This window comes from Vanellus vanellus (genome assembly GCF_965231255.1).
Source record: "Vanellus vanellus genome assembly, chromosome: 6".
NCBI classification, from domain to species: Eukaryota; Metazoa; Chordata; class Aves; order Charadriiformes; family Charadriidae; genus Vanellus; species Vanellus vanellus.
The window spans coordinates 45880100-45904220 of record NC_138911.1 but is presented as its reverse complement, the minus strand read 5'-3'; the positions used below and the strand labels follow the sequence as shown (position 1 = coordinate 45904220).

At 57.9% G+C, this 24121-nt stretch overlaps 2 protein-coding genes across 2 annotated transcripts; one reads left to right on the top strand and one right to left on the bottom strand.

The window, feature by feature from the left end:
• Nucleotides 1-1090: 1090 nt before the first annotated feature.
• EIF2B2 (eukaryotic translation initiation factor 2B subunit beta) lies at nt 1091-6639 on the bottom strand. The gene is made up of 8 exons (XM_082485257.1): nt 6462-6639; nt 6043-6163; nt 5354-5502; nt 4445-4608; nt 4068-4163; nt 3027-3164; nt 2255-2321; nt 1091-1334 (listed from the first exon to the last, which is right to left on the bottom strand). Exons 1-8 carry the CDS (start codon nt 6622-6624, stop codon nt 1177-1179), a joined length of 1056 nt encoding a protein of 351 aa, XP_082341383.1. The 5' UTR covers nt 6625-6639; the 3' UTR covers nt 1091-1176.
• Nucleotides 6640-17105: 10466 nt separating this feature from the next.
• PGF (placental growth factor) lies at nt 17106-22893 on the top strand. Its single transcript, XM_082485258.1, has 7 exons — nt 17106-17274; nt 17447-17486; nt 18177-18373; nt 19813-19889; nt 21513-21542; nt 21633-21695; nt 22454-22893. The coding sequence occupies exons 1-7, from the start codon at nt 17209-17211 to the stop codon at nt 22473-22475; spliced, it is 495 nt and encodes a 164-aa protein (XP_082341384.1). The 5' UTR covers nt 17106-17208; the 3' UTR covers nt 22476-22893.
• The last annotated feature ends 1228 nt before the right edge of the window (nt 22894-24121 follow it).

The window sequence follows — 24121 nt, the reverse complement described above, 5'->3', positions numbered from 1 at the left end:
ATTCTTTTTATTTAACTAGGCAATGAATGACACACCCAGCTGTTTTCTCCAGCTCTCTGCAGTTTGCATTCTTGAGCATGAGATTTCTCAATCCTAGCATAGCCCCACATTCTCAGGGTACGGAAACCTAGCCCCACAGAAACAACTAAATAGCCCATGGCGTTTTTTACAATAGGCAGGCTTTTTTTTTTTTTTACAGGTTCCAGTTCAATTTTGTGTCTCAGTCTAAGGTAGAGGAGTAGAGTTTATTTCAGAACAGTAAAAGAAGATGATGTTTTTGTTTAATCACAGATATCCAACTTAAAATCAAATCAGAGAGATATGGACGTCTGCTGAACCAAAAGCAAAACAAGGAGTGGAAACTACTTTCATTTGATGCCTTAACTGTGGTGTAGTGTATTGCCCATATATTGATAAAAGGAACTAAGCAAAAGTGATCTGACTGCCTGCAAGAGCTTGAGATTTTCAAAACGTTCCATGCTGCCCCTCACAAAAATCAAGAACTTTCTGAATGAGACAAGATCTCTACCCAAGAATAATTGCAGTCACTCAAGTAGTACAGGAAAGGAAAGACCCTTGGACTACAATAAGTGAAGCAAGAGCTTGAGCTCTGCCTTCTGACACAGAGGTGAACAAGCTAGCTCAGGGAACTTCTGAAGGTCTGCCTTTCATCATGAATGGAATTTCCATTCCAGCATTGTACAAAAAGCTGGTTGGTATTTCAGCAGCTTGCCAAAAATTGTCAAAAAATTCTAAAAAAAAAAAAAATCATTTTGAAGAAAATTGCCACTGGATTCCTATAATTCATATGTGAAAGCACACCTTAAAGCCTGCTACTGCATTATAGGTGCAGACAACTCACTACACTGGTAACACTCCTGCTGTATACAGAAAATGTGCTTAACAGCTTAGCTGCTCCAGACATTTACACATATGCCTTGTTGTTTCAAAACCCAAGTGGGTTAGTAGCGTCACATGGCTTCTAACACAGCACAGGGATCAATACCCATCAAGAGCTCTGTCTTCTGTTGCTTTTGCGTAGGAAAGACATTGCTGAGCTAAGTCCCCACTGATGCCCCACAGCAACTCGTCTTTGCAATGTACACTTTAATTAGCAGTTGTATCTTTCTAAAGAGAAAGATAGGAAAAGTCTGGAGAGTGACGTGCTTCATGGCATTAGAGCTCATAGTCATCAGGATGGTAGAGCTCACTCATGAGGCGGTAGATGTAGGAAGGTGCATTCCCCCCAATGTTAGAAATGAAGAGAGTAATGAGCTCTGGTGGGACATAGTCAAACACTGGGCAGTGAACGTTGATCTTTGCCAGTATCTCCCCTGTAAAGAGAATAGCAGCAATATTAGACAAAGCAACTCAAAGTACATTTAGCCTTCTGCACATCTTCCTGAGCCCCTGAAGAAACTGGCTATGCATGTGGCACCCCCGAAGTCAGTACTGGAACATCCTGAGTATTTTCCAGCTTCCTCACTGATGTCACTGAATTACAGGTATACAGCAATGTTGGATGAATGGCAGCACTCCCTTTTGGTAGCTTTTACTGATAAAAAATGCAGATCCCTTCCAATGTAGATTTACTAGTTGCCAAAAAACCTGCCAGCATGTAATTAGAATACAAGAATCCGGATGCTGCCAAAGTTACTATTGAAAGAAAAGCTCAGAAGGCCAAAAGCAAACACCCATGCCAAACCTGATATCTTCATTTCAAAAGTGTTTGTCACATAGAAATGGGGCTTTGAAAGAGCCTTTGCTATCTGAAAATGGGCTTGGGAGCTGATGCCTTTCTAAAGATGGTGCTTGCGTGGGAAGCCCATTGCAGAGATACCGGGTTTCAACAAGTGGATCACATAACGAAGTTTCAAGACATTAACATGAGTTGTAGGAAGGAAAGGAAGCTGCCCTTGATGTTGGGCATCTGCTCTGTCCCACAGGACAATGCCACCTGCCTGGCACCATTATCACAATCCTATAATAAAATACTGACTATTTTGGAGCAGAAGCAAGAGTGCAGAGATAGTGTTCAAAGGAAATAACTTCCTATTACAGAAAGTACAGAAAAATTATGTATAAAATAGGATGGTTCCCAGCACTGTTTTCTGCTTAAGACAATAGGAAAGGATTTTCTGTCTTGGGTTAGAGGTCAGTCTTGTGTTTAAATTTTATGTGAGCTACTAAAAAGAAAATATTAAAATTATAGCCTGAACTAGCTCAACCAGCCTGTATAAAGAAGAACCAGTACCTTCTGTGAATGGCAGCACTTCCTGTGGTGACACAAACTTGTGGAATGCATCTTCTTCGTTAGGGAACTGAATGAGAAAGAGTACAGGAAGGTCAGGAAAAATGAGACTGCCTCATTATCCTAGTGAAAACAGGTCCTGGGTGCTCGAAGGAAGTAAAGCAGAGGAAGACAACTTGCCAAGTCATACATCTGTTTACAGTAATTACATAGTGCCTGTGCCTAGAACCTCTGTAACATCTATAGATGAAGGGTTTTTCCTCAGAGCTTTTAGAGCCTTCTATGACCTGGCTGCCATTCTGCAAAGCCTCGGGAACTGGAGCAGAGAAGTGATTTCCTCAGTCTGCAATTTTATCTGACAATACTGAAAAAGTACTGAGTGTAAGAAACAGTTTAGAGGATCTCTATCTACCTCCTCTGTCAGTACACAGGGTCTTTCAACACTAACAATGTAACTTGAAATCCGCTGTGGTTGAAAAAAAAATAAGTCTGGTGATGTCAGTCTCTAGGCAGCAGTCTACATCCTTATCCCCAGTGCACTGCTTACTCAGCACCCATGGCAGAAGAGGGTGCTTCAAGGAGATCCTGAAGTGTGCCAGATTTGGGCGAGGATCTCCTGTTTGAAGTAACACTGCTAGATGGGGGAGATGGCTCACTTATCAAACTCACCTTGGGACAGATTGTGCTCTCGACCCTAAGCTTCCACAAGGAAAAAAAATATCATCCCCCATCTCTACGTAGAGCATGTGCAGTCCTGAATAGCTGCTGTACTTACCTGTGGTGAAAGCTTGAACATGGGGGCACACACGATGAGTGGAGTGGAGTGGTGTTTAGCTGCCAGTGCCAGAGTGTGAGTCCCACTCACAGCAATCAGGGCACCGTTGGCCAGGATTGTCTTTGTACCAATGATGACCTTAAAAGGCAAATCAGCATTAGATAGCATATTCCACGGCAAACTGGGGAAGGAACGCTTCCTGGCTCGGACCCTGCTGGATGAGCTGGAGGAGTTTGTCAGAACAGCCAGCCAGCCAAAGGCTGGAGCTGTAGGGCAGCTGGATGCCTGATCTGTTTCATCTGGCACTGGCTCTGCACCAAGACGTTCCTCTCTAACAAGAGCATGACTCCAGCATGGTGAGGCCAGCACACAGAACTTCAGAGGACAAATGTATGTTCTACCACAAGGAAAACTAAGCAGAAACTGGGCTGTGTTCCCTGTTGTTCTATAAGCTTGCAAAGTAAGCTTTGTACAAGTAATGCGACTGCTAGCTGCAACAATTCCCTTGCTGTAAAATGGGAATAATGCAAAGCAGCTTAAAATATATAGGTAAGAAGTGGTGTAGCTGGATTTTATTTTTACAAGTACTTTTTTTTTTTTTGTGTTGTTAGTTTGGGGTGCCAAGTCTTCATCTCTATAAAATTAAAGAACAGGTCTGTTTGAAAAGACACACCTTGGTGATTCCCTTCAACACCCATCTTGTGTTCCAGGCAAGGGGAATTTCTCCCCTTTGGAAATGCTACTTTTTGTTCCATCTTCTTTAAAAACTGAGGTTAATCCTTTGAGACTCTCCTGGCTTGCTTTCTTGTAACTTTTCTGCTTCTTAGCCACTAAGGCAGAAAAACCCATCACTATGCAGTTAGTCATTGTATTGACGTGGGGTTCCAAATGAATATCCACCCCAGCTCTAAATAGGGACTATTACAATTTTGAGTCTTCAGTGAAGAAACACATCCATCTCCACTGGGACCTGCAGCTGTTTTGGGAGGCCTAAGCACCCAACCTGCCGTGAACTCCCTCCTCCAGTGGAGCCCTCCTTACCTTGTTGACTCGAGACATGACAGCAAAAATAGCTGCGTCACTCATGACAGTAGTTTCAATGTTCTCTTTAGATAATCGGACAGCCATTTCGTGACCCTAAAAAGAGGGAGAATCCAATTGATCCCCTGGGACATATCTCCTGCACTGCAGTTGTAGAGATATTAGCACTCAATTCTTGTCTGAACTGCAAAAATACCGAGCGATGAAGCACAAATACAGCCCTCTGACTGAAGGACACAGGGAAGGATAACGAGCCGTCTTCAGTCTCTCCACTGCAGAGGAACTTTCATAACATTCAGCTTGCCTCCAGAGACAAGAGTTCAGTAAATGCACGAGACAACGCAGCACCTGGAGAAGACAGCCAGCCTGGGCCTCACCTGGCAGAACGGCGCACACTCTGCCACGATGACCTGGAACTTCCGCTTGCGGGCAGCTTCTTTCAGGAAGGCCTCAACGGTGCGCGAGTAGCCAATGGTCATGATCACCTCGTTGGAGTGGATATGCTCCAGTGCCTGCATAGCAATATTGTCAGTGGTGCCCTCTGTAACAGAAGGAAGCCGTGGGTGGAAAAGCAGCCAGGAAAAGCAACACGTGTGCTGCTAGACCCGTCCTCCAACATCATTTTTTACTAAAGGAATGCTATGAGCACTGGTAGAACAGGAGCAGCTTTTTCTCCCCATTCTTCTTACTGGTGCAGAGGGACAAAGAAGCTGGCCCTTGAATGCCCTGTGCTCCCTAGCTACTCATAGAAATAGCAGTATTGAAACCTCCATCATGAGGGGAGTGGATTGCGTCGGCGTAACCACCATGCCCACACAACAGTGACAGAAACCCAATGGTTTTACAGTTCAATAGCACTAGAACTACGTGGAAAGGAGAAGCAGGGCAACTTGGGCCTCAGAAGGAGAGTCGTGTGCCTGATCTGTCGCAAGATCACAGAAAAATACATCACAGTGCTTTGTGCACAAATGTCAGGTTATATGTGCACAGGGATTAAGTCCAACCTTGGCATATTTTTTATACTCTTCTTCAGAGGACTCAACTAAAGACTTCCCAGAAGACCGAGAGCACAGGCCACTAGTCCCCCACACTGTTCCTTCCACAATGTTCCACCCATCTCCCTGTAAGCCAAAGAGGACTTAAGTCCTGGGAGTAGCAGGACTTCAGCTCCTTCAGATTAAGCCTCCCAGCCCTTTGCTGTTTTCTTTGCACCTAACTGGACAGGGAAGCATCCATCCCAGCCCATAAGAAGCTTCACTCATGTGGCAGTTCAGACCCATCTGTACCTAGCTCTATTAGCAGCTCGTTAATAGCTTCAATAACATTAGCTCTGAGGGGAGGATAAGGGGTTCTGAAGTCCTCGCTCAGTCCTCCGGAAGTCAGGAGTTTGTGCAGGGATTCTTGCTGGTCGCTTTCCTCACTGCGCCCGTGAAGCCTGTGGAGAGAAGCAGCCCTTCAGCCTCGGGAGAGAGCGCCAGGCTGAGTACCATCCCCGCAGCACGGCACACCTGGATGTGAACAGAGAGAAAGAAAACCACACGCAGGAGGCACACCAGCCCACACCGAAGAGCTTCCCTAGCTGCCTCTGGCAGAAGGACACCCGAAGCTCTGCCAGGAAGCGCCTTCCTATGTCATGTGCAAGTGCTGCAGCCCGCAGATGAGGAGCCGGCTAAGGCTACTGCTCCAGTGGGACAGACCCTCCCAGGAACGCAAGGAGTGAAGAGTCCGAGGTCAGGGCACAGACTGTGCTCAGACACCCACAACACATATGCCAAGCAGAGTTTCTCTAGAGGAAACGCCATCAGCTACGCTGAAAACAACAGGTTTCCTTTACGTTAAACTCACCGAATCCCTCTATAGGAGAGGTGGGAAAAGGTGATGATGGAAAACTACAGGGGTCTCACAGAAGCAGTGGAACATGCCGAGTTCTGGGCTCCTAGGAGGGGTGCAGATGACCGCAAGAGGGATGCCTCACCTGCCGTACTCCTCCCGAATGACCTTCAGCACTCGCCGCACCATGTTGCCCACGGTTGTCTCAGACGGCTGGGCTGTGGCCATCCTCTGGCCCTCTCTCCGGATCAGATCCATGAGCTCCCCTGGAAGCAGGGAGGGCCTCCGTTACCGCTGCCCGGAGCACACCCACCCCACGACAGTCCTACGGCCAGAGACCGGCGCTGGCACTCGGAACGCAACACGAGAAAAGGTACCCACGACCCCCGCCCCGCCCGGGCCGCCGCGCCAGCGAAATTCACTGGGCCTGCCCCGGTCTCGCTGCTCCATCTTCACCCGGTGGTCGCCACCGGAGTACCGGGCCCGACAGCAGCGCGGCCCGACGGCCCCGAGGCGTCCCCGCTGCTGCTCTCCCGCAGCTCCCCCCGCCGCCGCGGCCCTCACCGGCACAGCTCCATTGCCCGTGCGCGATGATCTTCCGCAGCAGCGACAGCGTCTGCCGCGCCGTGTCCTCGGAGCGCGGCCGCTCCCCGCCGCCCCGCAGACGCGCCACGAAGGCCTCGATCTGCTCCGACAGCTCCGAGCTGCGGTCGGCTGCGCCCGGCATGGCGGCGACTGCAGTGCTCCAGACCGGCGGGGCTCCGCAGCCCCACGCACGGCTTCCACTTCCGCCGTGCCGCTTCCTCATTGGCGGAGGCTCCCAGAGTGCTCCCACCCCTCGGTGGCGGCGCAGCCAATGAGAAGTGCGGCTGGCAGGTGGGCTGCGGCTCGCGGAGGGGGTGTGCGCTCTCTCGTAACCTGGGAGACGCGCAGTGACCCCTGACCCCAGTTGCCGCGCCGGACGCTGCCCGCTGCGCGGAGGCTTGTGGGACGGCGGCGGGTCGGGCCCGGAGGGAAGGGTCAGGGAGGGGTGGCGGTGGCCGGGCCTCGCTGCAGGCCTCGGTGTCGGGGAACGAGGTCTGGTGGGGGTGCGAGGGTGTCGGAGCCGGGTGAGCGGGAGGCGCCCCCTGAGGTGGGCGCCAGGCCTGGCGTGGGCTTCCCCGGCACAGCTCGGGAGGTGCGTGCCAGCCGAGTACCTCGGGCCGGCACGGGCGGAGCAGCAAGGTTACCTCCGTGAGGGGTGGCACCTGGCCTGCACGCCGCTGTTGATGCCTCCATGGAAGGGAACGCTGTGGGCTGGCGTCAGGAAGGGCCTGTGCAAGGGAATGCAGGGCAGGAGAGAGGGAGCAGCCGCGTCTGTGCCGAGCAGCAGGGAGAGCCCATATGCAGGGATTTACTTTGGACCGTGTGGTGTTCTAGATGCAAAGAGCCAAAGCAAATGAGGTGGGAAAGGCGCAGTTCCTGGCAGTCCAATTGTTCTTGCTGGCAGAGCCAGAACCAGCCCTGGATAAGGCAGGAATGTAGCTCCTTTGTGTCTAGTTCCTGGAGCTCTGTGTCCAGGGAGCAGGCAGGAGCCACGGTGTAATTCTCACTGCAGTGCTGCTTTACTCTGTGGCTCTGCTCTGTGTCCTGTTGTTTTAGATTAGGAAATCAAAGCAAACTGGTTTATGCTGGAAACTTTCAGCGAGTGCTTCCTGCAGGGGCCTGTGGGGCCTTGGGTGCTCATTGCATCTTTTTTGTGCTTGTCCGATTCTTTTAGGACTTTACCCTACAGCCAGCTGCCATCCAGGGACTGCTGAGTCCCCAGCAAGATACTGCCAAGCTGGTGCGCTGGGTCTTGAGGATGTATTGCAGGTGATTTGTCACCCAACACCTGGGCTGGGCTGAGAGTTCTTCCACATCTCTCTCCTCCTGCCACTTGCCCCTGTGTGCCTGGAAGCCAGAGTCCCTGCCAGCCTGGGGAAGGAAGCTCACTGCATCCCACAAATGCCTAGTGAAAGGCCATGCCCCTGGGTTTGCCTGCATGTGCTTGAGGGGTGATCTGCCCTGGCTGGAAGTCAGTTTCCCTCCTCGATGAGCTTGTCTCATCCTTTGCCCCTGGAGACAGTCAGCAGAGGGTAACAGGGTTTGCCCTGCTGTTGGCTTGGCTGTGCTGGGCCCTGCTGTGCTGGCCAGGCACATCTTTGTTCTATGCTGTCTTCTCCCTCTTCTCCCCAGTTTTAGGGGTCTGTTTGTCTGTTTTCTTCCATCTTGCTTAAATTGGAGGCTCCCTGGAGTCCAGCTATGCGTTTGTGCAGGGTAATGCAGTTCCCCCTTTTGCCCGTCTGCACAGCTACATTGCGGGCAAGGCAGGGGAGGACCGCCCTCACCCATCGACTGCCTGCCTGCCTCTGCTGCTGGCTGTGCCTGTCCCTTGCTGTGTGCCAGCTGCCATGGCGTGCAGAGACTGCTCCCACGCACACACCCTGGGACCGGGGCACGCAGTGATTTGGCCAAAAAAACAAAATTAAAAATCATTGCTTTTGAGCTTTCATTTGTTTGTTTACTTATCTCACTAGTAAATAGCAGCTCTTGGAGATTAGGCAGGAGGGAGAAGAGGAAGGGAAACCGGACTCTGAGGTTATGACCTCCTTGTGGATGCTGGGCTGTTTACATTCCCTGCTCCAGTCCCAGTAACTATTGCGGGGCATTTTCTTCTCAATGCCTTGCCAGGCTGCAGAGGTTTTTCCCTGCTTGTGCTGTTCCTGCCCTGTTCCCTACAGCACTTTCCACTGGGTACTGCTGCCACAGCCTGCCAAAGACTGCCAGCAGTCCCATGTCCCTTGAGGGGCAGAGTCCTGCACTTTGGCTGCTGCCTTGTATTTCATGAATGAAAGCCTCTGAATGGGGATTTCAGGAGCTATTAGCCCCGTGGAGCTGAGCTGAGCCAGAACCTGTGGCTCTCTGGAAAGCTGAAAGGCCAACCCTGGGCTCTTGCTGCTTGGAGGGACTGCAGTTATGAGACATCTGGTTGTCATTAGCCAGCAGCTGCTGCCAGGAGCCAGTGAGTTAGGCAGGGGGTGGCCAGGAGGACTGAAAAGGAGGGAGTGGGGAAGAGGAGTGGCAGCAGGGGCAACGCAGAGAGCATGGGGCAAGTGAGGAAGGCAGCTGGAAAGACGTGTTAGTGTCCTGGTGCACTCGGCTGAAATCTTGCTGCTTTGCAGGTTGTGCTGGCCACAGTGGCAGAGGCAGTGTGGTGGGGGGTGTGTGTGTGCACCCCTGGGCAACTGGAAGGAGACTCACCTGGTGGTCCACAGCTGCCAGGTGTTATGGAGCCGGACCCCCCTCTCTTGCCGTGGCCACAGGCAGCTGCCTCCTGCACAGCACACCCTCCTTCCCTTCCCCGGTGTATCCAGGTCCCCTGGGGCAGAGTTGGCCACTGCAGCTTCCCAGCTGGTGCGTGAGCAAGCGAGGAGGCTGACACGACTGCAGACGGTGCTGGTGCTGTGGGCAAAAGAGCTGAGCAGGGGATGAGCTGGCCAGCTGAGCAAGGCAGCACGTTTTCTGGGCCTGCAGAGGAGCTGAAATCTGGCTCATCTCAGAGAGCTGCCAGCCCGCCCCAGACGGTGTCCTGCTCTGTACCATCAGGGATGGCTGCTGGAATCGCTGCTTCCTCTCCACCCAGTGAATTCTGCATCCCCAGGGGCTGAATGTCATCCCCCAAGTGCTCGTGTCAGGGAGGAGAAGGCAGGACAGAGGCTGGGTAGAGCCTGGGAGCACTGGAACATCGTGTGCTGGGAGGCTGTTTGGATTAGAAACTCTCGGCGGATAAGTGGGCTGGATGAAATGCCAGGGAGGGGAATCAGAGTTTGCTGAACTCTAGTAATTGGACTCGTCTGCAACACCCGGGTAAGCAAAGCGAGCTGCTCACACTCAGCGCAGGCAAAGGGAAGGAGCCAGCAGGCGAAAGCCAGCAGAGCCACGGCCCAGCAGGAACAACAGGGCAGGCTGTCAGCACAGCACAGGCTGTGAAGGCTGCATAGGTGACACGGGAAGAAGCAGCATAGGGTCATCGCTGGATGCCTATGTCGCTCGCTGAGCACGAGTGACAGTTAAGAGTGGCATGGTGCATGGGAGTGGGGGGAACGTGAAGCACAGTCCAAGGAGAAAGATGCACCAAAGGTGTCTGGTGTGACATGATTGTCTTTGGAAAGTGCATGCTCAAAGGCCAGAGGAGATGACTTGAGCCCAAAGCTCTTACAGCCACAAGTGTGGAGGCAGAGCTTTAAGCAGGAGTGGATCTGCTGAAGGGCTGAGGGAGCCCAGTGTTTTCTGCATGCTACAGGGGAGAAAGTAGGTCACTTAGTAAGTGAAAGGGATAGAAATGATGGGCTGAACCGAGTGCTGAATGCACATTTAAAACTCGAGTTTCCAGGGAAAGAAGACAAAAAAACCAAACAAACAGCTGGTGATCAAAAGCAGGTACGTGAACAGCTGGGAAGCTCAGCTCTGTGGGTCTGGAGGCGCACGCACACGTTGCCTGAGTCATCGGCAGTTTTAGCATGCTTGAAATTCATGGCTGACACTGCAGGTACCAGGACACGTGTTCTGCTGGTCTTTGCTGATGACCCTGGTAACAACTGTCCCCTAAACTGGTCATCCTCGGGAAAGTGTGACTGCCATAACCACCTGGGTGGCCAAGGAGAAACAGGCAGGGCTTGCTATGGGGAGTGACAGGATGGATTCAGCACCTCAGGTTAGCGAAGGATTTGATGCAGCTCCTGGCTCGCCAACCCGCATGTACGTGCTGCGTCTCTCCCTGGAAAACGGCTGCTGGCTCATCCTCACGTCAGCGCAGCACCCGCGGGCAGGCCGAGCCCATAGCCAGACCCTTGTGGTACCGTGGAGTCCGTGATCCCTACAGGAAACGAGTGGGCGGTTCTGAATCCAGCTCAGGGACTGTCTCTCCTGCCAGCAAGTTTGCCATTTGTGCCCCGCTCCTTTTTGAAGCCTTAAAAATAGAGACCGAGGCCGGGAAGCGGGAGGGTTTTTCTAGGGCTCATTGTGGAAGCAGCCCAGGCTGGGCTGCCCCTCGCCCTTCCCGGCCCCCGGGAGAGGCATGGGAAGCTGGAGTCCAAACACCTCCCCTGGATGTGGAGCTTCACTCGTCGGCTCGTTCATTTGCAGCGGTTCCTCGGGTCTCCTCTCGGCAGCTGGAGGCAGCCGGTTCAAAGGCCAGGCTGGTCAGGAAGAAGCGAGGGAAGTGTGGGAAGTCACTGCGTGTCATGTAGGAAAACAAGCCCCAGTGAGGGACAAGGGATCGTGGTGCGGGGCTGGGCGGGAGGTGCTGGCCCCGGCATCGCTAACGGTGCACTGGGCCTCCCTACCCGGAAAAGGCGTTGGCTTTGCTCGGTGCCACCAAAGGCACAATCGGCTCAGGGATCTTGGTGGCACCATGCAGGTGTTGGCCATGGCTCCGTCCCTGCTCTGAGGGCATGCGGCAGGCTGGCTGGGCCGGGCAGGAGGTGATGCTAGGGGCCCGTCCCTCCAGGCTGGCTTTGGAGAAGCCCCCCAGCAAACCTGGCGCGGCTGCAGGAAGCCAGGCCCTCGGGGCGAGACAAAGCGCAGCCCGGCTGCTTTGTGGTCACCAAGGGTTCTGTGACACCAGCAGTCTGGGCTGCTTCCTGGTCACCGGCCAGCTCCCCGCAGTTCCTCCGCTCACGCGCTCCCGGCGCTGCAGCTGGCCCCGGGCTCGCTGTGCTCATTGTCTGCTGCGGGTGATGGCAGCTATTCAGCGGCTGCCAGGTTTCAGGGAATGGGAGAGATGAGCCACTCCTCCACCCACGTTCTGGGAAAGCCTCCGGGACGAAGCCCTGCCGATGCACACGTTCGCTTCTCCGTGGGGAGAGTGTGCTGCGGAGCCCACATTCCCCCTCCGCCTGCATCCCACATCATCGTCCCCCCCCCGCCATCCTTATCAGCAGGCGTGATGCTGGGGAGCAGAGCTTGGAAGCAGCCCAGGCTGCTGCCCCGTCTCGCACAATAGCGAAGCCTGCTGCTCCCCGTCTCCTCGCCTGTTTGCCTTCCAGAGCCAGGCAGAGTCTCGCCGTCACTATTATTTTGCTTTGTGTCAATATTATGACAGCTCAAAGCAGGAGAACTGCATCCACATGATAAGCAGCCAGAAGCTCTGGGCTGGGTGCGGATCAGGTTTGAGTTTGGCAGGGGAGAGGAGCGCCTGGCAGCCCCTGGCCACTGGCTGGCTGGGCCGGGAGGCAAGGGGCAGTGGCAGAGCAGCGGGCGATTCCTGCCCCTGCACCTCTCCTCACCGTTCAGTGCTCGCTGCCCTTTTCCCGGGGGAGATGAAACACGATAGATGTGCAGAATACGCTTGGTTCTGCAGTGGAAAAGTAACCTCTGTCTTCTTCCTGGGGAGAGGGGCTGCTCCGCTCCCGCGGGGAGAGTGCCATCCCTCCTGGGGCTGCTATACCCCATCCCTCTCACCCCGTGTAGACCAGGGGTGTTTCATCTCTGCCGGTGGTGGAGGGCCACACACACGCTGCCGCACCAGTCTGTCCTGGTCGCAGCCTGTTTGGGCTTTCCCGAGTGCAGCGCTCTGCGGCTGCCAGAGAGATATTCCTGCAGTTTTTCTGGGGCTTGGGGCTCTGCTCCCAAGCTCCCAGGACTTCAGGAGAGGAGCTTGGGCAGAGCGGGGTGAGCCGTGCCGTGGGTGCCGCGTCTCCGCTTCCTGCTCTGGGCTCTCAGCACCTCGTGTGCAAGGGGCTGTTGTTTTGGTGCAGTAACTGCACGCCCTGCGGAGGCTGCTGACGCAACGCTTACCTGTAGGCACCCACGTATGCTTGGGGCTGTGGTTGGGCTCTCAGGTGCCTCACCCTGTTCCAGGGCTGTGTTCTTCTCCAAAAACCCGTGGCCCAGCCAGTCCCTGCCATGTGGGGCTGCCTGGCCAGCCGGCCACCAAACGCTGTGCCTGGCACTATGTGCTCTCCATCACCTCCCTGCCAGGCACAGCTAACATGGCAGGGCTGGGAGATGACTGGTCGTCATTAACCCTCCTGCCTGCTACTAGCATCACTTTGCCACCTGCCTACAGACTCTGTCCCCTGCCCCAGGCTCAGCCTCAGCACTAAACTACGCCTGCACTGAAGGACAAAGTGTTAAGCCAAGTGGCGCTGGGTTTGCCACCCACCGACCTGTTCCTGGAGCATTGGCTGAGGGCCACAGCTTCCCAGGGCTTGAGTCTGGTGGCCTCAGGGACCCCCTCCTCAGCGTCATCGTCCCTGCCCCCATGGGGGATTTAAGCCATGTATGGGATCAGCAGCCAGGCTTGCCATGGGTTCCCCTCACCCAGGTCTCTTGCCTTGAGCATCCCTGGTGCCTGTCCCACACCCCTCCGAAATTCGTGTCTGACCTGGGCTGGCCGCAGTGCCTATGACCTGGGGGGCAGACCATGCTCTCCCCGGGTACAGGGCCGTGCTGTCAGGTGCCTGCAGTTTCGGTCCTGGGTCCCTGGGGAGGCCAACCCCCCACCCAAGGAACCAAAACAAACAGCAGAGTTCCTGCCACGTGCGGCCGGGGCTGACTAAGGCCGGACGCTTCCGCCTGCCACGGGCAGCAGCGGTCGGGGCTGTGAGCCACCGCCATCAGGGTGCACGGCACGGCCCATTTCCCCCTATTGTCAGGCTCCCCCTCAGCAAACACATCCCCCTGCGCACCTGGGCTGGGAGGAGGCACTGGCCCCACAGCCGCCAGAAGCCAGGGATGTGCCGCCGCCAGCATCGCTCAGAGTCAGAGCCACCACGGCATGGCTCTGGGTGATCAGGCAGGTTGTTTGCAGGTTATTTGCTTGAGGAGCAATGCTGATCATCCAGGGGGCACCGGTGCATCCCTGCTTGCCTGCAAGGGTACTGGAGAGCCCCGTGTTTCCCAGAAGAAAGCAGCAATCTCCTGGTGGAGAGGCCTGGGTATCCCCATACGGAGGGGCTGGTGCCAGGGAAGCCCCAGCCAGACCATGCCCATCCCCGTTGCCACTCTCACATGCGGGTACATGCAGCTCCAACCGGCCAGTCTCCAGCCCTCTGCCTTTTCCCTTCTGTCCCCACTGCGGAGACGCAACCTGCAGAAGATTGAGCTGGTTTATCTCAGCGTTGGCTGTGAACCCAATCGTCAGTGCTCGCTGACAGGGGAGCTTAGGAGAGCCTAAGAGCCGGATCATGGGGCTGGGGAAAGCAATCAAAGGGAACACCGAGGGTGAAACATGGGCGCTCTGGGATGAAGGGCGGACGTGAGGAGCCTTGGGAGTTCTGTCACTGCGCAGGACATAGGTAGCTGCTGTGGGGACTCTTGCCTGCTGGGAGAGGCGGCAGCAGCAGCCTGAGGAGGTGGCTGTGACACTGGAGCATGGGGGAATTGGCACTTCCCCTGGCGGAAGCCTCCAGCCCTGATCAGACTGGCTCTGGTGTCCTAAATAGCAGCACAAAAATAATGCCCTGAGGACCTCAGGGGTGTTCTCCAAGGGCTTAGCCGGTGATGCAGGAGGTCCTGGGTACAGTCCGCTTAAGAGCATTGCAGGGATGAGTTTTGTTGGCGTCTTTTCATCTGAGATGCTGAAGGTGGGATTTTGCTGGGGAACAGACACCTGTGAGGGGATTTTGATGCTCAAATGGGGCTGTTTTATGGAAAAGGGGACTTAGTGGGCGCTCACCAGTGGTGAGCAGGGTGAGGTTTCGCAGGGGAGAGTGGCAGCCTGCGCTGGGTTCCTCCAGTGCTCGCAGGCAACCCGCACCCCTGCTGTTGCCCCTCGCCCAGAAGGTGTAAGAGGCACAGGGGTGAGCCCGTTCCCCAGCCGGGCTGCGCTGCGGTGTGCTTGCAGCCGGGTGCCAGGGCTGCCCATCTCTGCCGGACTGCCAGGCCTCAGCTGCAACAGGGATGCGCCATCATATCCCACCCGCCTCCCACCCCAGCACTGCAGGCAGGGCAGGGAGGTGGCACAGGCGATGCTCTCAGCCATTAGCTGCTGTATGGGGCTCACCGCAGGGGAGGCATCTGCCCTTTAAGGAAATGTCTCTATTTGCCTTATGTCCCTGGCTGGTCCCTTGAGCCTCCTCTGTCCCTTGTTGCCAAAGTGCGTAGCTCTGCTCCCCAGAGCCTGGTGGGAGGCGATGTGAGGGACACGCTGGTGCATTTATAGCATCGACCTTCCAGCCCTGTCCTGCAGCTGGGGAAGGGTAGGCTCGGCCCCTGGGGAAGGAGCGCGGCAGAGGGGAAAGAGAGTGGCCGCAGCCCCAGCCAGCTGGATGTTTCTTCCATTTGCAGGAGGATGTTGCTGGTCCCAGATTACCAGTGTCCAAATATTATTTCTCTGCTCCCGTCTCTGCTCTGTGCTGCCTAGAAAGGGGATGCTCATCCCAGGAATGTAAACTCTGCCCAAGGCCTCTGAGGAAATAGCTTCAGACCAGGAACAGGATTGCACTCGGCAATTAAGGGCTGGTCTCCCCAGCCACACGGCTTCTGCGGGAGAGCCCTTTGCTCCAGCGCCAGAGGCTGGCCTTGTGTCTGAGAGGTGGCCCCGAGGGACCTTCCTGCAAGGACAGGCGTGAGGCCCTGTGTGGTCATGGTCTTTGCAATAACAGGATTCTGTCTGTCCAGTGAGTTGGCAGCAGCTGCTCCTCGGGGCAGCCTCTGGTCCAGGCTCTCGGGGGGGAGGAAACGATCCCTTCGCCCCCCATCTCAAACCCGTCCCTGGGGAGGTGGGGGTGGTCCCCTTGGCCCAGGAGGGTTCTGTGGGGTGGCAGAGGGAGAGCACAGGCATGCTCCAGACATCGCAGTGGGGACATTAGCTGCTCCTTGCTGCCCAGTCAGGGGCAAGAGTGTGAACAGGCACCGAATGCCGCCATGGCAGCCCCCGGCAGCTGCCGTGCTGTGTCACTGAGTGATGAACTGCAGCGCACCCGCCCCCCCCCCCCGGCGGGGCTGGGATTTCTGTGCGCTTATCTCTGGAGGATCTCCCTGCTAATTGCCAGGCCCTGCTCCAGCAGCTTTCTCACACACTCAGCGGTACCAAAGCCGGGGAAACTCCAGCCAGAGCCCAGCTCCCACTGACGCCTGAGCTGCTGCCACCTGCATGGCCTGGCGGGGCTGGGGACAGGCGGCTGGCGCGTCCCACATCCCCTGGGGACAGACCCCACAGGTCTGGGGACAGACCCTATGGGGCTGGGGACAAGCCACCGGCATCCTCACGCCACAGGAACAGACCTCACACAGAGATGGGCAGGGAAGCCCCAGAGCAGCCTCCCCGCTCTCCCAGGAGGACAGAAACGTGAATCCTGGCAGGGACACAGAGCCCGTTATTTTCCTGGGACCTGTGGCCCACAGTGGATCGTGTTGCCTGCTGGCATCTCTTCCCTTCCCACCTCCCATAGCTCCAACTTTCCTGGCCGCTGGGGCTTAAAAATAGAACAGAAAATGCCACAGAGCTCCTCTGGGGTTACCCTCGGCAGCAGGGTTTGGCCCCAGACCTTCTCCAGGGAACTGCTGTGCCACCTTCACTCCCAAACTGAAGGGACCCCCCATGGCAGACAGGATGGGCTGGTGTCCCTGGGGCTGAGGGGGCTGGAACCCCCCCACCAGGGCTCTGACGGCAGGGGCTGGCTGGGCAGGCACGGGGTGGCCTGGGGGGTAATGGGATGGATGGGGGGGCATGGGGTGCCTGAGTGGGGACGGGGTGGGTGGACGGGCATGGGGTGCCTGAATGGGGACAGGACAGGGCAAGAGCAGGGGAACGGGGCGGATGGATGGGAAAGGGGCTGTGGGGTGGGCACAGGGCAGCCGAGTGGGCCCGGGGTGGCACATGCTAACCCTGGGAGAGGTGGACAGGACCCGGGGCAGCCCAGAGAGACGAGAAGCCCCGACACAGCCCCGGTGCTTCCAGCCCCCCGGCGAGGCACCGAGCACGGGTCGGTCCCTAGAAGCCCCACGGCAGCCCCGTGGGGAAACCGACGGTGCCAGTGCGGGGTGGGGGGCGGGCTGGAGGCAGAGGTACCGCCGTGCCCGGGGGGCACCGGCCGTCCCCGCGTCCGCCGGGGCCGGGCACCTGCTCCCGCCCCGCGGCGGGGCCGGGGCGGGCGGGGGCGGGGCGGGGCGGCGGCGGTGAAATACGGCGGCGGAGCGGGGCGCGCTCCCATGGCCCGGCGGCGGGGGAGGCGGCGCGGCGGGGCCGGTGGCCCAGCGACGGCGGCGGCGGGGCGGCATGCCGGCGGCGGCGGAGCGGTAGCGGCGGCGCTGAGTCGGTGCCGGGGCGGCGGCGGGAGCGGCGATGCGGCTGCTCGGTGCCTTCCTGCGGCTGCTGGTGGCCGGGGCGCTGGGGGCGCCGCCCGCGCCGGTGAGAGCCGGGAGGCGGGAGGGGGGTCGGAGCGGGGGCAGCCCGGCCTCGCCGGTGCCACTGCCTGGGGTGGCGGTGGCCGCCGGGGCAGCCCCTCCCGGCGCTGGGGCGGGGGGCGGCGGCGCATCCCCCCGTGCCGCCCCCGCCAGCGCCCGCCTTTCCCTCCCTGCAGGCTCCGGAGGCGCGGGGGACCACCGGCGCGGAGCCGTCCGGTGAGTTGGCAGCGGGCGGCCGCCGGCGCCCCGGCTGGGAGGGGGCGGCAGCCTGGGGAGGGCTGTGCGCCGGGCCGGGGGTGGAGAGCTCGGTATCCCCCCGGAGCCGTTATCCCTCCCGGAGTGCCGCGGCGATGCCCGACGGAGCCGTGACGGGGCCGGAGCAGCCTGTCCCCCCCCGCCCCAGCCCGCCCCGGGCGCTTGCGGCACCGGGCCGGAGGGGAGCGCGGCCCTGCCCCGGGCTCGTCGCTCCTCCGGTGCCGGCTCCCGGGCAGGGAAGCTCCGCTTCGGCTCCGCTCTGGTCTCCCTGCTGGGAAACCCGAGGGGACGGTTGTGTGCGGCGCTGCGGGGCCGGGCTTCGGCGCCCGCCGAGGGAGGGCGAGGGGAGGCCGGGGGAGCCCCGCCGCGGCGGGATGCGGGGGGGAAGAGGCGCGACTGGGAAAGGAAGAGATGGAGCTGGCGGGCAGGTGGAGAAAGAGCCTATCGAGGTGCACGTGGTGGCTGTGTGAGCCCTCGCACCAGTGCCGTGATGGGCTTACTGGGGGCACAAGGGGGTCCTCAGCATCCCTGTGCCCCCGTGATGGATGCAGGACCCCACTGTGGCTGCTGCACCTGCCCCGGCTGTGGGTCGGTTGGGCTCAGCCTCCCCGGGGAGCCTCCTTATGGGCCCTCCACCCCGCTCTCTTGCAGTGCTGACTTTTCGGGAGATCTGGAATCGTAGTTTCTGCCGTCCTCTCGAGCAGCTGGTGGACGTCATTACCGAGTTCCCCAACGAGGTGGAGTACATTTTCAGACCCTCCTGTGTCTCCCTGCAGCGCTGTGGAGGCTGCTGCGGGGACGAGGGTCTCCGCTGCGTCCCCGTGGAGACAAGCACGGTCACCATGCAGGTAAGCACTGCCACTGTGGGGCCATGGCTGCACCAGGGAGGGGGTGGGCTCCTCGCCAAGCACCGCGAGGGTGAACTTGGAGCTTCGCATCTTCCAGATGTTGTAGCAGCCTGGATAACAGGGCAGGGGGCTTACACACAACTGCTCAAATGCATGCCAAACCAGAAAGGTCCCTCTGCTCTTTGGGCTTGTCTCTGAGGCCAGGTGACACCCCTGGTGGTACTGGCCTCACTCCCTGCTTCCCTGCCCTCTCCTCTCTGCGTGGTCCCTCAGTCTGGCCGACTGCCGTCACCTTTCCAGACCTTCACTATTCTGTGGTGGGTCTGGAAGGTTTCCCAGTTGCCCGTGATTCTGCCTGCTGGGGCAAAGCAGGAGCTGCCCCTGAATCGCAGGGAGAAGTGAGGCTCACGCTGGTGCTGACAGTGAATGTGTGCTGGGGGCTTGGTGAGTGTGAAGAGCTGTGCCAGCCACGTTTCCAGTCCCCACAGTGGGAGCTGTGCGAAGTGGGGTGGAAGATCCCAGGCTGTGAACAAGCTGCCAGTCGGCTCTTCCCCATGCGCCTGGCAGCCGTTGTCCTCACACTGCAGCCCTTGTGCTGCACTGCCAGAGACCAACCCGCTGCTGCTGCGGGGAGCAGGGAAAAGCTGTGCTTTGCTGTGGGTGACGGACTAGAGAATGCCTGCAATAAACCACCAGTGATTTTGGTCCCTCTGGGGTTGAAAGCATGTTGGAAGGCAGGCTGGGAGTCTCCCAAAAAAATCTTGACTGAGATGGAGCAAGAGCCTGACATGAACGGGAAGCAAATCTCCAAGCACAGGTCTCCCTCCATGAGAGGGATCCTGCAGCTGTGTGCAGGGTGGCAACGCCAGGCACCGCTGTGGATCACACCAGTGATGAACATACCTCGTGAAGCCCCTGGATGTCCAACCCTGGCTGAGCTGTGGACTGACATGTGTCAGGGCAAATCCTTAACCCCTGGGCTGGGGAGGCACCGTGGTGCTGACTCCAGACTCGCTGCTGTGGGAAAGGGGGTCAGGAGCAGGCAGCAGCAACGGGAACGGTCTGGGAAACATGACTAGGGGGATATTTCCATCACAGAAGGGAGATGTGCAAAGTGGTCAAATATATGAAAGCTCTCCACGAAGGCAGGGACAGAAAAATCTCCTCTAAGGCTGGGAAATCCCAAGACCATGGGACTTAAATTACAGCCCTGAAGACACGGGGTGGCACTGGCAGAGCCTCCCAAGCCGCAGGGGTGTCCGGGCCTGGCTGGTGCTGCCTGCGTGCAGAGGTGGAGTCTCCACTGCCGGAGGTCCCGAGGAACAGGTTAGACACGCGTCTGCCGGAGAGGAGAGGCTAGGGTGGCGAGGCAGTGCTGTGGGAGCCCTTCCAGCCCCCTCCTGCCGCTGGCTGGGAAGTAACCTTTGCTCCCCTTTCAGCTCCTGAAGATAAAGCCGAACGGGGAGGCACCCTACGTGGAGATGACGTTCACCGAGCACAAGCAGTGCGAGTGCAGGTAGGGACCCCCGGGCTCATTTTGCACCCCTGTGCCCTTCCAGCAAGAGGGACCCTGCCAGCTCACCCTGCGTGTGGGACAAGGATGACCTGGGGGTACCACAGCTGTACTGGGACACCCCCACCATCTCTGTGCTGGGGTTTGCCAGTGCTTATGGCCCTTGCTCGGCTGCAGGCTGCACCGTGCCTCTGCAGCCTGCTCCCCCCAGCCAAGGGGGTGCTCAGTACTGCCTGCGGGGCTGGGCTGCTGCAGCACCCCGGCTCCGTGAGCAGGGATGTCTGTGCCCCCCATCCCTGCGGCTGCCTCGGCATGCCGGGCGTGCGCTCCTCTGGCCGGAGGAGCTGCCTGCAGGTAAGGGAGCAAGGCTGATAGCTCTAAGGCAGGTGTTTGGTGTGCGGCAGTGTCCCCAAGGTGGTGGCTCCTCAAGGAGCCCTGTGGCTTGGCATACCTGAGCATGACTGTGGCCCAAAGAGAGAGCTGAAGGGCTGAGCCTTGGGCCCCCATTTAAGGGAGGGTGCCCCATGTGGGGCTGGGGACCAGGGGTTTACATCCAAGCCGACAAATGAAAGCTTTAAAATGTGCAGTGCCAGCTTGGGCAGGATGGGGCCTCTGCCTGGCGGCTGCAGTGCTATGGGAACAGAGAGCCACTCCGGTGCTGCCCGCAGCCGATCCCTGCCGCAGAGCCTCTCCAGCACTGCCTGCATGGGGCTCCTGGCGTTCATGCTCCATCATGACCTCTGGGCGATTTAGTATTGCGAAAGCTGGGGCCTGAGTGTCCTGCTGGGCAGCTGTTAGACATGACCCTTGCCTGGAAGAAGAGGATCCCTGGGTTGGGTCGGTATTCCCCTGCAGTTGTAAGAGTGGCTGTGCTGGAGCAGACCCAAGGCCCATCCAGCTCCACACCGTCTCTGGAGCGTCTGTCAGTGGATGCAGAAGAGGGAGTGGGAAGAAGCACATGTGTTATTTCTCCCCCTCGTCCGCTTCCAGCTATTTTCTGTGCAGGGAATTTCCTGAGCCTGTTGTGGTTTTCCTACCTAGGGTAACTCCCAGGGGATCCCCTACGAGGAATTGTGCAGGCTGCCTTTGAATCTGTGTAAGCTTCTTGCTTCTGCAACACCTTTCAGCTTCTCCCTAAGCCACCTTCCACACCTTCACATCGCTTCCCTTTGAAGTTTAGCACAGGCGTGGTGGATGTCCTGACCTTGGCACCTATAGGGGATCCACACGCCAAGTATGTCGTGGCTGTTGTCTCAGAACCACTACTGAGACTTTGCAGCAAATCCTACGTGTTACTAAGGACGTTGCATCTTGCTTAACCAGCCCAACTATGAAAGTTGTCACTGAGAGCAGCCGAAACTGAACCTGTGCTTCCCAACCTCATGGGCAAAGTGTCACATCCCCAGGGGAGTCACCAAAGCTGACCATCCCCTGCCCCTTTGCTGTCTCTGCCTACTGCAATCGGCTCCTGGCTGAGGAGTTAATAACGTGGAGAGAAGTCATATTGGGTCCGTTTTAAGCATGAATGATAACAAGTAGATTGTGCTGCGCACTGGGGCAACTTAAACCACCTCAACAGAGAGCATTGCCCAAGTAACCACTTTGTGTCCTTTTTCCACCCCGCAGGCCCCGGCAGGACCTGATGAAGTTGGGAAGGTAAGTGATGTCGGGGGTGGTGTTACCTGCTGGGGTTGTGGGTCCCATCTCCCACACATCAGCCTCTCTTGTGGTCCTTTCGTTTCGAAGGAGGAGGTCCAAGGGACGAGGTAAGAGGAGACAAGACAAGAAGAGACGTAAAGACTGTGAACTGTAAGTGAGCAGGGGTAGGTATGGGTGGTGTTGTCTGGGTTCATTTCCTTGTGATGAGCAACTTTAAGTCTTTACTGACGCTGTGAGCAGTGAGGGGCCTGTGTTGAGCAGTCACAGGAGAAAGCAGGATGGAGGGGACAGTGGGCGGCTGTGGGGAAACAGGCCTTTTACTGAAGGCTCAATGGGTGCTGGGTAGTCCCCAGGCTCAGATGCTTGAAGCTGACCAGCCCCATCCAGGGAATGGGGATGGATGGGCTGGGTGACATGATAATGTGTAGCTCTGTCACCATCACAGACCATGCTGGGTTTCCTGGATCTGTGAATTTCCAGTTTCAGCCTCATCTTGCTGCCAGCTGTGTCCTTCCTGCAGTCCTTGACAAGTCATTGTTTGGGTTACTCTACCCTTTCCCTCCTTACATATAACTGACTGTCTCGAGCCGCTTGCCATAACAGCACAGGCTGGACTCCTACTGCAGACAATTTGGGGATATGGCGCCTGTGGCTGGTGCTTTCCCGTTGCATTTCCCTGTTTTATCTGAAGCTTGCTGTTCGGGGCTCAGCCACCACCTACAGCCCCATCGCCCTCGCTCCTCCCTGTGAAGAGGCTGCCTGTGGTCCCTACCCCACAGTCTGGTACTGGAGAGGCTGGGCACAGGAAGGGGGGGACCTGGGGCAGAGCGGGTGAGCCTGGAGGTCCTGGTGTGTCTGTCCCCTCCCTGTCCTGGCAGTACTCACCCCCTGCCGTGCTCTCTTTGCAGATGTGGCACGCCGCGAAGGTAGCCTCCGCTCTGCCCCCGGCCTCACTCCTGCTGTCTGGGTTTGAGCCAGCTGCATTTCCCCATAGCGTGGGGGACGTACGTGTGGAGCTGTGCCCCTCCAAGCAGCGGTGGGGAACAGGACTCTGGCAGGGAAGAGCTGACTGGACTCTTGCTTGGCCCTGGCGGGAACGCAGCCTGGAACCGAGGACTCCCTTGCCCCATCTGCGCTGTTTGGCAGCAGGACAAAAGGACCCATGAATGAGGCCTGGGGCTGAAGATGAGGAGGGGCTCAAGCAGCGTGTGTGTGTTTGAGGGCATCCTGGGGGCAATGAGGAGTGGAGCTGGTGGAGGTGCTGCTGGAGCTGGCTGGGGGACGGCATGATGTGGGGGGTGAGCGGGGACTGCTTGGAGGGCTGCAGCTGCAAAACTGCTCCGTCCTGCCAGCACCCTGCAGCTGGGGAGGAAGGAAACCTGGGGCAGGCAGGGCTGTGTCCGCCCCAGCCTTGGCATGGGGCAGCCCAGGAGGGTGCTGGGGAACTTGGCCAGGAAGCCCTCTTGGTGGGGAGTGGGAGGGACCTGGGGTTGCCAGGGCTCCTCACATACTCACAGCCACATCCCAGCCTTGCCCTGCTCAGTAAAACCTGGTGGTGAGACGGAGGAGGTGGCACTGCGTGCACTCCCACCTGCTTTCCAGCAGCTGCGGGCAGCACTCTGCCCCATGGGCACCCACCCAGGCTGGAGGAGGGCAGTCCTGTGGTGGCCCAGGGCTTGTCCCCAGCACCAACTCCTGCAGCACCCAAGGGGCTGCCATTGGTGCGATGCTGAAGATGGGCAACCAGCAGGTCAGGACCAAGCTGCTCTCCAGGCTGGGGGCTACCTGTGTGCTGAAGCTCAAGTAGGGGAGGGAGTGCCTTCCCACCCAAGAAACACCCCACCAAGGCTCCTGTCAGGGCATGCTGGCCTGGGGCCCCCATCTCTTACTGGGATCATCCTGGGGTGTATAGGGGACTGGGGTGCTGCTCTTTCCCGCTTTCCCCACCCAGCCAGGTCCGTGTCCAGGTCTGGGGGACAGCCCCAGCCCTTGTTTCTGCATAACTTAAGCAGTGCCCCTGGGGGTCTTCCTCTCCCTTTCCCACCCTGGCTCAGGGGGGCCGGGGCTGGGGCTGGCTGCCAAACGCATCCTGTGCTGCTCCCTGCAATCTGTACCCCAGAGCAGTGCACGTAGCTGGAAACCCTAAGGGCGAGTTAGACACCCCTGGCGTGGAGTTAAAACAAAAATCGGGTTATTCTTGAAAGCTTCAAGCAAAAGGCTGGAGGGTAAGATGTGCAATGGCTTCAATGTTACCATCAAATGAGGTGACCTGTGCTGAGGAGCAAGAGTGGAGACTACCGTAGCAGGTGTTGGGGTCCAAGGCAGCTCCTCCCCACACCTGACATGGCGGCCTGTAGCTGGGGCAGGTTCCCTCAGAGCCATAATGCTGGTGCTGCCTGAGGCTGGCACAAGGACATGGGGACAGGGCAGGTCCTGTGGCAGCGGTACCCTGGTAGGGAAAACTGGTGGTGCGTGTCGAGGTGAGGTGAACCTTCACGCTGCCACCACACAGCATAGCATGGACTGGGTGAGTGCAGCTGTGCATATCCTCCAGGAGCTTGCCAGATCCCTTTTGG